We start from the raw sequence: 14732 nt of genomic DNA on the forward strand, positions 1-14732 counted from the left end.
CTGCATGATGTTTATTTTTAATATACGGAACAGAGCGCTTACAATGATTAAAACATCATAACATAACATATGGACAGATATATAAATTGGAAACTGAATATAACATATAGGAATACAGACAAACGTATGTATAAACGAGTATACCATACTTTTAAGAATTTTGTAAGCAAGTTGCCTACCAACTGACCACCACGAATATTGATTTAAGCATACCATCAACAAAAATGATTGGAACATGATAACAAAAATGATTGGAGCATGATTAACATGAGTTCTTAATTTGGGGTTCTTAACTCATGATTTGACATAATTTTTTTTTATACTTTTCGACTAAGAACCGGTTTTTATATCTCTTATTTAAGAGACGGTTCTTACATTTTCTTACTTTAAAAGCTAAGAAATAGTTCTTATATGAAGTTAAGAACCCCACTCTAAAAACCTGGATTAATCATGGTCTTATAGTTAGATATTAGCACATAATTAATAGGGATTCTTAACGGAATATAAGAAATTGTCTCTTAACTTTTAACTAAAAATGGTAAGAACCGACTCTTAAATTATTTAAGAGCCGGTTCTAAACTTTTTTAGTTAAAGGTTAAAATATGGTTTTTTATATTCTGTTAACAACTATACCCGAAGAATCTCCTATTAATCATAGATTAGTTTCCCGTTACGAGGCATCTATCTTATTAAAACTCAAGTACAAAATTGGAGTGTTTGGAGACTTGAATAGGACTTTTAAAAATTTGGAGTGTTTGGTAACATGGATTGCAGTCTTTTAAAAAAAAATATTTTTGTTTGAAAACAAGGATAGTAGTATTAAGAAAAAAAAGTAATGGACTTATGTTTTTTTAAAAAATTGAAAGTTATCTAGGCCACTTTTAAAATATACCAAAATGGGTCATTCTAATTCCCTAAAAAAAAATTTTCTAAACTAACCATAAAACAAAATTTAAACTTTATATACATATTTCAAATCAAAATAATAATTCAAATTTGATTTATATCAAAAATTGATTCAAAAATATACATATATTCAAAAATGGATTTTTACTAAACTATTTTTCAATAACCATTATAAAAAAATATTGTCAATATATATAAGAAAAATATAATACAAAGCCCAATTTGAAATACCAACTCAAATTATGGTTTTCATATTTCATATTAAGTTTTAAAAATATAATATATGTAATTATTTATATGATGGTATGTATAAAATACTATTAATTATATGATTACTTATATGATGGTACATATAAAATACGATTAATTATATGATGATAAAATACGATATATAATAATGACTAGGGATGGGCTTTTGGATACCCATACGGGTTTAGTTCTGATCGGTTTGTATTTTGAGTTTTCGGGGTCAAAGATTTCAGCCTTATTAAAATGTTTCTAAATTTTTGTTTGAGTTCGATTTGGATCTTTGCGGGTTTGGTTTGGGTTTGGATAACTAATTTAAATTATTTTTAAAGTCTTAAATCATTATATATTTTAAATTTCTCAAAATGTATAAATAAAATAATATATTACGTATAAATTTGAATAACATATGTCATAATACTTAAGCTTAACATATCAATTGGCTTGATTTAAAATTTTGGATACGAAATCAATAATTATTTTAAGTATTTTTGGAGATTTGAGTATACTTTAACTATTTCAGATATTTACTTTTGACTATCTATATATATTTTCAAGTATTTAAACCAATTTAAAAGTATCATTTTTGATGTTTTATATACGTTAAATCTAAAAATAATTAATATATATAAGTATATAAATCTATTTTTAGATAAATTCGGATACCCAAATACTTCGGTTCGGATCAGATTCGGTTCTCTAAATAACAAAATTTTGAATAATTAGAATATTTAATCAATTTATGTTTGAGTTTGGTACTATATCTTTGGATCGGTATCGGTTATGTTCCTCGGATTCATTTTTCCAAATCCTAATAATTACATGAAAAACAAATATCAACATATTTTTCAAAATATACACCCGCGCGCCTGCGCGGATCAAAATCTAGTTTTAGTTAAAGGTTAAGATATGGTTTTTCTATCAAAATGAGAGGCATTTGATAAAAAGACCAAGCCTTTCTATATACGATATGTTTTTTTTTTCTTATTGGGCATCTAAAGACTTGTGGTTAGACACATCGTTTCCTCGGCCCATAACTGAAAATGGAATTCACAATCTTGATGAATGCCCAGCTAACGAATACAATACTTGGCTATCTACGCATGAAAGGTACCAAAAAGGGTTACTGGCACCCTTCACTCCTTCAGAGTTGAATGAGCTCTGGCTACACCCTTACACTTGAGAATTAGACATACAAACTCAGAAATTAGATTCACGTCAATGAAAGTGAGCTGCATATATTATTAGAAGTTACCAAGGCGTTGGTAGCCTAGTGGTAACACAAGAGGTTCGTTCGTTTGTGCATTCAAATCACCCTTGGTACGGAGGGTTATTCTTTAAATCGGAACTAGGACATAAACCGTGCCATACATGCATGACTAAATTTCATTTTAAACATTTATTTTGTTTTATAAATTGTTTGAGTTCGTCTTTCTTACCTTCTAGAAAGATCATAGGTTGTCACTGAGATCTGAAAGTCAAATATATGAAGTGTCAGTCAGGCGTCGATATCAACTCTACATGAGTCATCCTACACTATTAATCTTAATTTTCTATTCAGTTTTAAATGTTTTGAGATCTTTTATAAATATTTTATGTAATGAGATTTAAAGATTTAGATGAACCCGTGTTTAATAATTCAAAAATTAAAATATAACATATAAACTCCAAAATATGAATCTAATTTAATAGATTAGATATATTTTATTTTTTATTTCAAATAAAAAATTTTTAAAAAAAAATTCTAACAATATATTTTAAAATATTATTTCCAAAAAGCAATCAATTTTAATTTTAATTATCAACTAGATCTCGACCCGCACGACCGTGCGAGTTTTTTAATTACTAAAATATTTTAGATTATGCAATAAAATATATTAATAAATTAATATAATTTAGTATTATATATTATCTAATTTTATAATAATAATTTTGTGGCGTATGATATTATTACCATAAAATTTATAAAATTTGTATTTTTGTAACAAAATTTATTTTAAAAACATTATTATGTAACAATATTGATTTACATAATTTTTGTTTTATTTCTAAATTTGAAATATATATATATATATATAAATGAAATTAAGTTGAACCGAGAATTTGGTATAAAATGATTAATTAAACCAATTTAGTATAGATGTTTAAATAATAAATCGAATTGGTTTTCAACTCAGAGAATACACAGATGTTAATAACAGCAGACTAAAATCTTATATATACGATATGAATAAATATTAAATGTTTCATCTATGAAGGCATGTGTAATTAATTATATTACATGGTAAAAATATTTAAAGGTATGACTTCTAAGTTATCTAAATTTGAAAAATTACATATGAAATAAGTCATAATTTATGTGCTAAATAGATAAGATATTTTCATTTTTAAATTAGAAATAAAGACAAATATTTCTTTTAAAAACATTTTTTAATATTTTAAAATTTGTGATATTAGTTTAATATAATACTTTTCATTTAAATTTTGATCCTTAACTAATAATATTTTCAAATTAAAATTTTGTACATGATTTAAATTATTACATGTGAACTATAACATTGTTGTGTTTTAAAATATTATATTAAACAATTAGTAATATGGTAAATATTACAATTAATCATGTAAACAAAGAATTATGTGTGTAAAATAAAATTAATCACCCACACGGTTTTGCGGGTCAAGATCTAGTTTTCGTTTTTATGGTTCATTCCAGGTGAAAACAAAATGAATTAAATTATAGTAACCGGTTCAGAATTGGAACTATACCGTAATGTATTTGTCTAAGGACTGGTTTGATAATGGTTTATATTACCAATATTGATTTCACATATTTAATTGAATAAGGAAGCAAATATATGTTTGTTAACCGAACCGTATTATTAGGCGTGGATGGGAATATTTGGAGTGATATAGTAAGGCATATTATTAGTAATGAATAAATAATAACTGATTTCTAGTGATGGTCTATTTTTTAAAAAATCACACATGAATCAAAGTTGTGACTTCTGTTTTAATATATTAGATAAAATATAATAAATATTTTATGTGATTTTTAATTTTTTATAAATATTTTATGTGATTTTAATTTTTATTTTTAAATCAAAACTCATTTAATTTTAATTTATATTTTAATGATAATCAGAATTTTAATTAATTAATTACTAAAATAAATTGCAAATAGAATTTTTAGAGATTTTTTTTATGCCAAAAAATATTAATAAGTAGTAAAAAGACATATACTACTCACACATTGATATCTATATAGTTGGCATCTTTGTCTCTCTAGCTTGTGAAAACTAACTACTCTTTTTGATTAGGTCTAAAAGTAAATCATATATATATGGTTATCTAATGTGGTTTTATATGGGGACTATAAATATGGAGGATTGCCCATACACATATATTGCCCAAGGATATTACAATCTCACGATGTGGGATGTTAATAATCCTTTTCGAGATGTGGGTGGGAAACGGTCCAGTGGAAACAACCCAAGCCCAACATCTCGGACACACCACAGCAATATGGGCCACTTGTACATGCTACATAGGTAAGAAACTGTTTATGTAGGAAATCATATACTGGGCTTTACCATGGACTCTGATACCATATTAGTGATGGACCTAACTCACACTCAAAAGCTAGCTCATGAGTGGAGGATTTCCCATACACATAAAAACGTTGCAGAATGGAAAGATTTCACAACACAAAAGATATTAACGAGGCAGTTGTGTTTCTTGTTTTTTTAGTATCAATTTTTTTTGTTCGTTTATCTCTATAGAACCTTTAATACAACTCTGTCTGGTTCCCTTATGAAGATCGATACTCAACACAACACACTCTTTATTGATAAACAAGAACGATTACAAGATAGCTTGAGGCCTGACTCAGTCTACACTCTCATGTGAGTGCATCTTGAATCATCGATCTCATACGATCAGGTCTAGACTCATACGTCTAACCAATTACAACATCAAGCATGATCCTAAACATCACTCAAGCTCTCCTTTTATACTTCATCTTCTTCATGTTTCAGAGATCTAACGGCAAAGCCTCTCGCCCATCTAGAATCTTCCCCTTGCTCTAATGCTTCCACGTCATCCTCAGCACTTGCCACATCACAGACTGATAGATGGCATAAACTCGATATATATATTGTATAACCTAATTATAGTTATTACCTAATTATAAGGGATATATTTATTTCAAATGAGTTGTGAATATGTCTAAATTTAAGTGATAACACTTTTAAGTAGATAAAAAGTAGGAGTATGTTTGACTCCATCCGTTCCTAAAAGATTCATATTCTAGAGAAAACTTTTGTTTAAAAAAAATACATATTTTTATATTTTCAATGTAATTTTTGTCAACTAATAATGAGAAATTGTAAAGTTCAAGAACATTAATTGCATTTCTTAAAATTTTATTGGTTTAAAAATATAGGAAATATAAAATTACAAAAAACTATGCATTTATAGCTAAATAATATGTTTTATTAAAAAAATATGAAAATTCTAAAACATAAATTTTTTAGGAATAGATGTAGTAATAAATTAGATATCTAAAGACTGACTCTGGACTTGGGGAGATTATAGACCTAAGGTCTGGTAATACTACTTTTTTAAAAAAAATCTTCTATTACTAGAAGAAATATTTACCAAGCGGGGATTTTCTGAGCAAGTAATCATGAAATGTATGAATACACAGGTTCTTTATATATTGAAATGTTGATGATAGTTAAAAAGTCTTATCGATCACTGAAATGTATGAATATAATGACTATGGAATTGATTGCATTTTCAAGTCGATTACCATTATCCCGTTCCAATTTCTAGCCACATATATATGTCCAACTATGTCTGTCAATGTCACAACCAGCAGATCTTAGCTCGTTGACAATTATGTGGCCGTAAATCTATATGGACACAGACTGACAAAAACGCTTTAAGTATTTCAGCATGTTATTGGTTGGCTAAGAAATTGATTAGTTTTGGCAATTTTGTCAAAATCAAAAGTTTTTTTTGAATAAATAAAATTATAAAAAGTGGAGAAAATAATAGTGAGCCGGTCAAAGGTTAAAACCGTAGTCGTAGAGTGGGTGCTTTACGTGTCTATGTTGCAGTGAAATCACCTTCGATACGACGAGCGAATAGAATCGTCTTCATTTGCGGCGCCAAAGTTGCTCGTTCACGTCGGGTCCACAGATTTATGATATATGTATGCATAGATATTGCATGCACAAACAAATATACAAGAGCCCGTGTATATGTATGCACCTAAAATACAATTGGATCAAAACATTAAGGAATGGATATTATATAATAAATTATATAAATAATTAAATATGTGGATTCTCATCATCTACCAAACTGTAAACATACGAAAAGTATTTTCAGGGGAGTATAACAAATCAATAAGTTTGGTTGTCGCAATTACTACTCCAAGTCCCACGGAAAGGCAAGAACGCTAGACTACTACATACTTGCGTATAAATTGAAAATCATGTATTGAATGAATTTTATATGGCGCATTTAACTGCAAAGACAATAGGGTAAGGTTCGAACCCCATATTATCTATCTTTGAATGTGTTATGGGACCATCAACACTTTCGGAAACAATATCATTCGTCTAATATTTTCTTTATTCAAAAAAAAAAAAAAGAACAACGATGAATTCATAAACCCTTACAAAGTAGCGTAAACAATGTGGCCGACGTACCCTTTTATATTGTTAATTTTGAGAAAAATATCAGAATACAAAAGATCTATATACCTCAAAACCTGATACAATTAAGAAATGGATATAAGTAAAACATTATAATGCTTACATTCATGGCATTTCTCATGTTAGGTTTGAGAAAGACTTCCTTACAGTGCATTGTCTGTCCTCAAAATTTGGGGACCCTCAACTATTAAGTAAAGATTCTAAAAATTTGGGGATTTAAAATTTTTTTTTTTACAAATTTTGAGATCTATTTACATATAAAAATTTTCAAAAATTTTGGAACATGAGACGAATGTTTCACTAGACTTGGCCCAGGACCGGCCCTAGGTGCATATCAAATCTTTCTATACAATTTTACTCGCTCTTTCCATTAAAATGATAGTACGTCAAAGTAATTCCAACTAATAAAAACGTTACCAACCAGCTAATTCTCATTAGCTTCGATACAAGAGCACCTCCTTGTAAATGCATTAAAATAATAGTAAATAAATTATTGAATTATAATTTATATTAATTATACTTTATTTTTGTAAATTTATCTTATTTGATATTGAATTATATATATATTATTTTGAAATATTGTAATATTAACCTTTTTATAAATAGCAAATTAAAAATATGGATATTGAATTCCATTTTGTATTCAAATAATCAATTTTGGTAATTTTAACATTTTTAAAAATAGTAAACTAAAATTATGATTTTTATATTTTTATTGGTTGCTTAAAAATATGATCTTGCATCTAGAATTTAGTGTTAATTTATATTTGTATTTATATTTTTTGAATGACGATTACTTATTAGTTTAACTTATATTTAAGAACTTAAATATATGATCTTGCATTTAGAATTTAAAAATATATTAGTTGAAATATTTTATTTTCATATGTAATTGTATTCTAAAGACATGGATGACTCATATGTAATTATATTAAATTCGACTAATATTTTATAACTTTTTCCAAATTAAATCTACAATATCATTTTTCTTTATAAATACATGGCAGTGCAAATAAGTAAATAGAAATTCTGTAATTATTAAATTCAAATTTTGAGATATTAATATTTTACTTAAAGATATTTAAATTTATTTAACTAAATTTTATAATTTTTTTGATTTATCCTTGTTTATTATATTAAGTAGTTCTCTCTTATTACGTAGTTCTCTCAAAATTTAAAAAAAAAAAAAAATGTTTTTCACTGGAAAGTCACACAAAGAGAAAAATGATCAAAAAAGTTTCATTAAGAAAAATAAAAGATCATTTTACCTTTACTTTATATATATAAATATAAATAATTATTTAAATAAGTAAAATAATAAACCATTATTTTAAGATAATATGTTTTTTAATTCAAACATTTTTACTTTCTTCGAATTTTTTTTTCATTTTCTAAACTCCACATCCAAAATCTTTCACCTCAAATCTAAATTCTAATTTGTAAGACAATGTATTAAAGTAAGAGTTTTAGGAGATTTTGGAGTTTTGTTAAAATCTTTTGTTGTTCAATCAATGATTTCAAAAGCTCTTTCAAAATCAAGTGTTATTCAATATGTAATTTGTGTGAAATCATTGAAATTCACTTACAATATTCTGTTATTTAATCAATCGTTTATAAAAATTGTATCAAATCCACTGTTATTCAATTGAAAACAATATTTAGTAAGAAAAATTTGTGATACGGATTTTATGAGAGTTTGCATTTAGGAAATTATTGAAAGAAGAGTTATAGAAGATTTTGGAATGTTTTAATTTTGGTGAGTTTAAGGTGATTTTGAAATTATTTAAGGGGGTTCAGTAAAAAAATTAAAAATAAAAATAGAAATTTATGTGATTTGGTAGGAATTTTTTAAAAATTTCAGAGTTGTTTAGGCGACTCTTTCCTAATTTTTCTTAATCTGAAATTTCTAGCACATCTTCATTCGAGAACTTCCCTCGTGGGTTTCCTTCTGATTTTCAGTAACCCTTTCTCTGATTTCACTCAAAGAGCTTGATGATGACATATGTTCATGGGCATTAATAGCACAATGAATCTGAAATTGTTAATCAAGAGAAGGGGTTTGTCCAGACGCTGGAGCTTTTTAATACATATCACAAAAATAAGGAGAAGATCTTAATGCACTAATCTCTGTTCGTGCAGTTGAAGAGCTTCTTCATATAATTGAAGAGTATCAAGAAGCTGAAGAGAAGAAGGCTACTTCCAAGAGGATAGAATGTTTCTTGTGTCTTTATCTGAGACAAGAACAAGAACATAAACCAAAGGATCTTTAAAAAAACGAAAGACGGTCTCTGTGTCATAAGTTTTTAGTTGTCTTAACTTCAAAGACCGCAATAAAGGGATTCAAAATCTGACCTAACAAAACCTCATCTTCCCTACACCTGCAAAGCTTCAACCTAATGGTTTGGCTTGGAGACTAGCATCTTATTGCTTGCAATGCACAACAGCATATAACAATGTTCCAATAAGAGAGAATGCAAAGAGTAAAATACATGGGAACACACATAGAGATAACCAGTTCTCTCAACTTCAAAAGCGAAAAATTCAGTCGTATCATAACACCAAAACAGAGTAAACAAAATACGGTAGAGATAGAGAGATAAGGGTGAACATAGTGAGTAGTCTTGTTGGCTGGCTGCTTAAAGCTTGTCTTCAAAATCAGACAAAGGAGTCATCTGTTCCTTCATACCCTTCCTCTTCCTGATGTCAGCCACCAGCGTTGAAGCTTGCGATCCTGTCTCCAAAGGGTCAGATGACATCATCTCCCAGTGATCAAACACACACTGAGGGAAAGCCTGTCCTGAGGTTGCTGCTCTAAGCTGACTTGAGAATCCAAATGACTCAACAACTGGCAGGTACGCCTTGATATTATACAGCGGTGTCCCTGGCCTCTGCATCTCCTCAAAGACGTGTCCACGCTTCTGATTCAGCACGCTGTAGATTCCTCCAAGAGCTCCTTCTGGTGCTTGGATCTCCACCATGTAAACCGGTTCCAACAGTCTGGGCTTGGCAGTGAGCTGTGACGCGTAAATAACCCTCCTCGCTGTTGGGATAACCTGACCACCACCTCTGTGGATAGCATCAGAGTGGAGCACAACATCGCAAACCTCAAAGCAGATTCCTCTCATGTTCTCATCACAAAGAGGACCTTCCTTGGAAGCCCACTGGAACCCAGCAACAACAGAGTCCTTGATTTCATTCAGGTATTGAACTCCCTTACACATGTCAACAACCATGTTGGGCCCTGTGGTTTCTGGTCCAAACGCCCATATCTTCTTTGCAAGATCCTTGTCCCAACCAAACTCCTCAGCCAATATCTTGGAACGTATCTTGGGATCATCTCTTGGACCAATACGGCCGTCATCTATTGCCTCCGCAAGACCATCCTCCAAGGGCCTAGCCTCCATGTACAGACGGTTGTGCTTGTTTGGGGACTTGCTCATCACAGTACGCACAGATCGCTCCAAAACAGTCTCACGGAATGAGACAACAGGGTCAGACTTGACAATCTCCGCACCACCCATGAAATCATCCTGAAGATCCTTCAAGCAAATCTCAAGATGGAGTTCTCCAGCACCAGCAACAATGTGCTCACCTGACTCCTCCATTGTGCACACAACCATAGGGTCAGACTTGGCCAGCCTCTTAAGTCCCTCAACAAGCTTGGGAAGATCAGAAGCGACCTTGCACTGGACAGCAACACGTACAACAGGGGACACAGAAAACTTCATAGCACGGATAGGATGAGCATCAACTTCTTTCTCATTCGTCAGCGTAGCATTCTTGGTGATGAACTGATCAAGACCAACCATAGCAACGGTGTTACCACAGGGAACATCCTCAACAGTCTCTTGCCTCTTGCCCATCCAGATGACAGTCCTCTGAACACTCTTGACGTAAAGATCTTTCTTCTCACCAGGAACAAAGTTGGGACCCATGATTCTGACTTTCATACCAGTGGACACCTTACCAGAGAATACACGACCAAAAGCAAAGAATCTTCCCTTGTCTGAAGCAGGAATCATCTTAGAGACATAGAGCATGAGAGGGCCATTAGGATCACAGTTTCTGATGGCAGTGGCATACTGGTCATCGAGAGGACCTTCATACAGGTTCTCAACACGGTACCTCTGTGCAGTGTGGGGAGATGGAAGGTGAAAGATCATCATCTCAAGCAAAGCAGTACTCGCAGGGAGCCAAGTCTGCATGACACGCTTCATCAAAGGTTTACCCATAAGCTCCTTCTCGTCAGACTTCATCTGGACTCCAAGCTTCTGCAACATAGGCCACAACTTATCCTTCTGGTCATTCATGCAAGTGGCAATGATCTGCTTGATGGGCTCATAACAGAACTGCACAAACCCACGCTTGCAGGTAGCGGACCCAGTGTTTTTGCTGCTCCATTTCCTAGTGGCAGGGTCAAAGAAATTCTCACCCCACAGCCTCTCCATCATCTTAGTCTCATCAACACCGAACTTGGAAGCATACATCTTTGCAAAGTTGGTCAGAGTGAAAGCCCATCCGTGGAGACCAGCAGAGAAGGCAACAGTTCCCTTCTCAGGGTAAACCTGAACATCACCAAGGAGAGGATCCTCATACGTCGCCATGATGACATTAGCATTCTCAATAACCCTCTGGAACGTCTGGTAAGCCTCCTCACCATCAACCTGAAGCTCAAGGAAACACCTGTCCATCTTGTTCACAGTCAGCACGGGCCTAATCCTCTCACCAAGAGCCTGACGCAGCACAGTCTCCGTCTGAACACAGACACCCTCGATACAGTCGACGACAACAAGGGCACCATCAGTGATACGGAGCGCAGCAGTGACCTCAGAGGAGAAGTCAACGTGGCCAGGAGAGTCGATGAGGTTGATAAGGTACTCGTTTCCATCTCTGGCACCAGTGAAGCTCTTCAAGGAAGCATCAGTCATCTCGTAGTAGAGAGAGATACCCGTGGACTTGATGGTGATACCACGTTCAGCCTCATCGGCACGTGTATCAGTCATACGGACATCACCAGCAACTTCTTGAGCAATGATACCAGCAGCAGCAACCAAGGAGTCAGTGAGGGTGGATTTACCTGTTGTCAATCAATCACAAAAGCATAAGAGAAAAGAGAAAAAAAAATAATCTTGAAAAAAAATAGTAAAAGACAGTAACCACCATGGTCCACATGAGCAATAACGGACATGTTACGGATGTTGTGTTTGTAATCCATGATCCGACGAAGCTCATCGGATGTAAACTTCACCTACAAGTTCCATTAAAAATAAAAAAGTATTTAAGCTTTAGAATCAACAACAACAACAACAAGACAAAGTAAAAGAATAAGGCTTTTTACCATTTTGACTAACTCTTATATTCTTCACCTACGATATCTCTGCAATCACAGAAACGATATTAAGAATTAGGAAAAACTGAAACTAAAAACATTTACAATACCAAAATTAAAACTTTTATTAAAATAATGTGTTTTCTTCTATCATATTTGCATCCAATTATCTATCCAAACTTTTACTCAAAAGTATAAATAGAAGAACAGCTCACAAACAAATTGTATTCAAACGTTTCTACGAACAGATCTAACAAGAACGAGTCAAGGGATTGATAAACAAACAGTAATGGTCATCTAAACATCAAAACTATGGAGATTCAATACGGACGAACCTTGGAGAGAGAGAAGGGATTGGGGAAGAGAGAGAGAGAGGAGCTTGGAAGTGAGAGGAGGCGTTCGATATGTACTTTCCTAATCTCTTCTAGGGTTTTAGCTCTGTTTTCTCGTGAGCCTCGTTGGCCCAATACTATTTTGGCCCAATTGTTCGTGGAATATTTCGTTTTGAAATTATTAGATCTATGTTAGCTATGTGATGTCCAACTATGTTTGTCATTGTCACAATCTGCAGAGCTTAGCTTGTTGACAATTATGTGGCCGTAAATCTATATGGACACAGACTGACAGAAACGCTTTAAGTTTTATCTGCAAGTTATTGGTTGGCTAAGAAATTACTTAGGTTGGCTATTTTGTCAAAATCATAAGTTGAATAAACAAAATTATAAAAAGTGGAGAGAATAACAGTGAGCCGGTCAAAGTTAAAACCATAGTCGTAGAGTGGGTGCTTTACGTGTCTATGTTACGTCCTCTTATATTTATCAATTTTAAAATCACTTGGGATTCATATAGGATGCAACTTAAATACATTTTTTTAGAATAAAAACTTCCTGAATGTTTAATTTCTTCTCATTCCATAAATATTCACCAGTTACAATGAAAAAAAAGAATAGCTATTCCATCTCATTCCATATTATTCCTTTCCATTCCAAAAAAAATATCAACATTCTTTTGAAAATCCATTCTAAAAATAATTATGGAACAAATGGAATACTAATTCCATTCCATTGAATTCGACTAATTATCATTCCTATAAGGGCAATTGTCAATAATAGCACCTTTTGAAGTTTATGTCTCAAAAATAGCACTAGAAGGAGAAAGTCACAAAAATGACATTCATTAAAGGGTAAAATATCCCTAATACCCTTGGTTTAAAATTAAATAAACAAACAAAAATAAATAAAAATAAATAAAATAAAAATTAAAAAAAAATGAAAAAAGATTTTTTTTTTTTATAGTTTCAGATTATATGTTTTCAGATTCGAAATTTTTATAATTTTTTTTTCGAATTTTTTTTTTATTATTTTTTTTTCGAATTTTCTTTTTATAATTTAAAAATACTTTTTAAAACTGTTTTTAAAATTTTTATTTTTTATTTTATATATTTTTTTTATAAAATTTTAAACCCTAATTCCAAAACCCCACCCCTTAACTCTAAACCCTAAGGTTTGGATTAATTAACCCAAGGGGTATAAGTGTATATTTACCTCTTTAATTAAACCTATTTTTGTGACTTTGAACCTTGCTACTTCGGAAACATAAACTTGGTTTGGTGCTATTCTAGTCTTTTTCTATTCCTATAATTGCATTTATTCCTTTTATTAACATCCAGTTACAGCCATAGTTTTTAAGTTTAAACCATACGTTGCAGTCACCTCATACGATACGACGAGCGAAAAGAATGTAGTCTTCATTTGCGGCGTCAAAGTTGTTTGGTCATTCACGCCCGGTCCACAGTATATGTATGCATAGATATTGCATTGCATGCACAAACAAATATACAAGGGCCCGTGTACATGTATGCACCTAAAATACTATTGGATCAAAACATTAAGGAATGGATATTATATAATTAAAGGATATAAATAATTAAATATGTGGATTCTCCTCATCTACCAAACTGTATACATACGAAAAGTATTTTCACGGGAGTATACGTCAGTATAACAATAAGTTTGGTTGTCGCAATTACTACTCCAAGTCCCACGGAAAGGGAAGAACGCTAGACTACTCCATACTTATGTATTGAATGAATTTATTTTCTCCAAAAAAGATGCATTGAATGGATTTTATATGGCGCATTTAAATTCAAAGACAATAGGGTAAGGTTCGAACCCCGCATTATCTATCTTTGAATGTGTTATCGGACCACAACACTTTCGAAAACAGTATCGTTCGTTTAAGATTTTATTATGAAAATCGCAAGTGAACAACGATGAATTCATAAACCCTAACAAACTAGCGTAAACGACAATAAGAGGTCGACGGACATACCCTTTTATCTTGTTAATTTTGTGAAAAAAGATTAGAATACAAAAAACCTACAGATAGACCTCAAAACCTTATACAACTAAGAATTATAAATAAATAAAACATTGTTCATAGCATTTTTCATGTTAGGCTTGAGAAAGACTTCATTATACGGTGCATAATCAAATCTTTCTATACAATTTTACTCGCTTTTTCGATTA

General features: G+C 31.5%; 1 protein-coding gene across 1 annotated transcript; it reads right to left on the minus strand.

Annotated features, from left to right (window-relative positions):
- Positions 1 to 9296: 9296 nt before the first annotated feature.
- On the minus strand, positions 9297 to 12751 carry LOC103865495 (elongation factor 2). The gene is made up of 4 exons (XM_033290381.1): positions 12540 to 12751; positions 12214 to 12252; positions 12036 to 12123; positions 9297 to 11952 (listed from the first exon to the last, which is right to left on the minus strand). Exons 2-4 carry the CDS (start codon positions 12214 to 12216, stop codon positions 9512 to 9514), a joined length of 2532 nt encoding a protein of 843 aa, XP_033146272.1. The 5' UTR covers positions 12217 to 12252; positions 12540 to 12751; the 3' UTR covers positions 9297 to 9511.
- Between the last annotated feature and the right edge of the window lie 1981 nt (positions 12752 to 14732).

Source organism: Brassica rapa, chromosome A04 (assembly GCF_000309985.2).
Source record: "Brassica rapa cultivar Chiifu-401-42 chromosome A04, CAAS_Brap_v3.01, whole genome shotgun sequence".
NCBI lineage: Eukaryota > Viridiplantae > Streptophyta > Magnoliopsida > Brassicales > Brassicaceae > Brassica > Brassica rapa.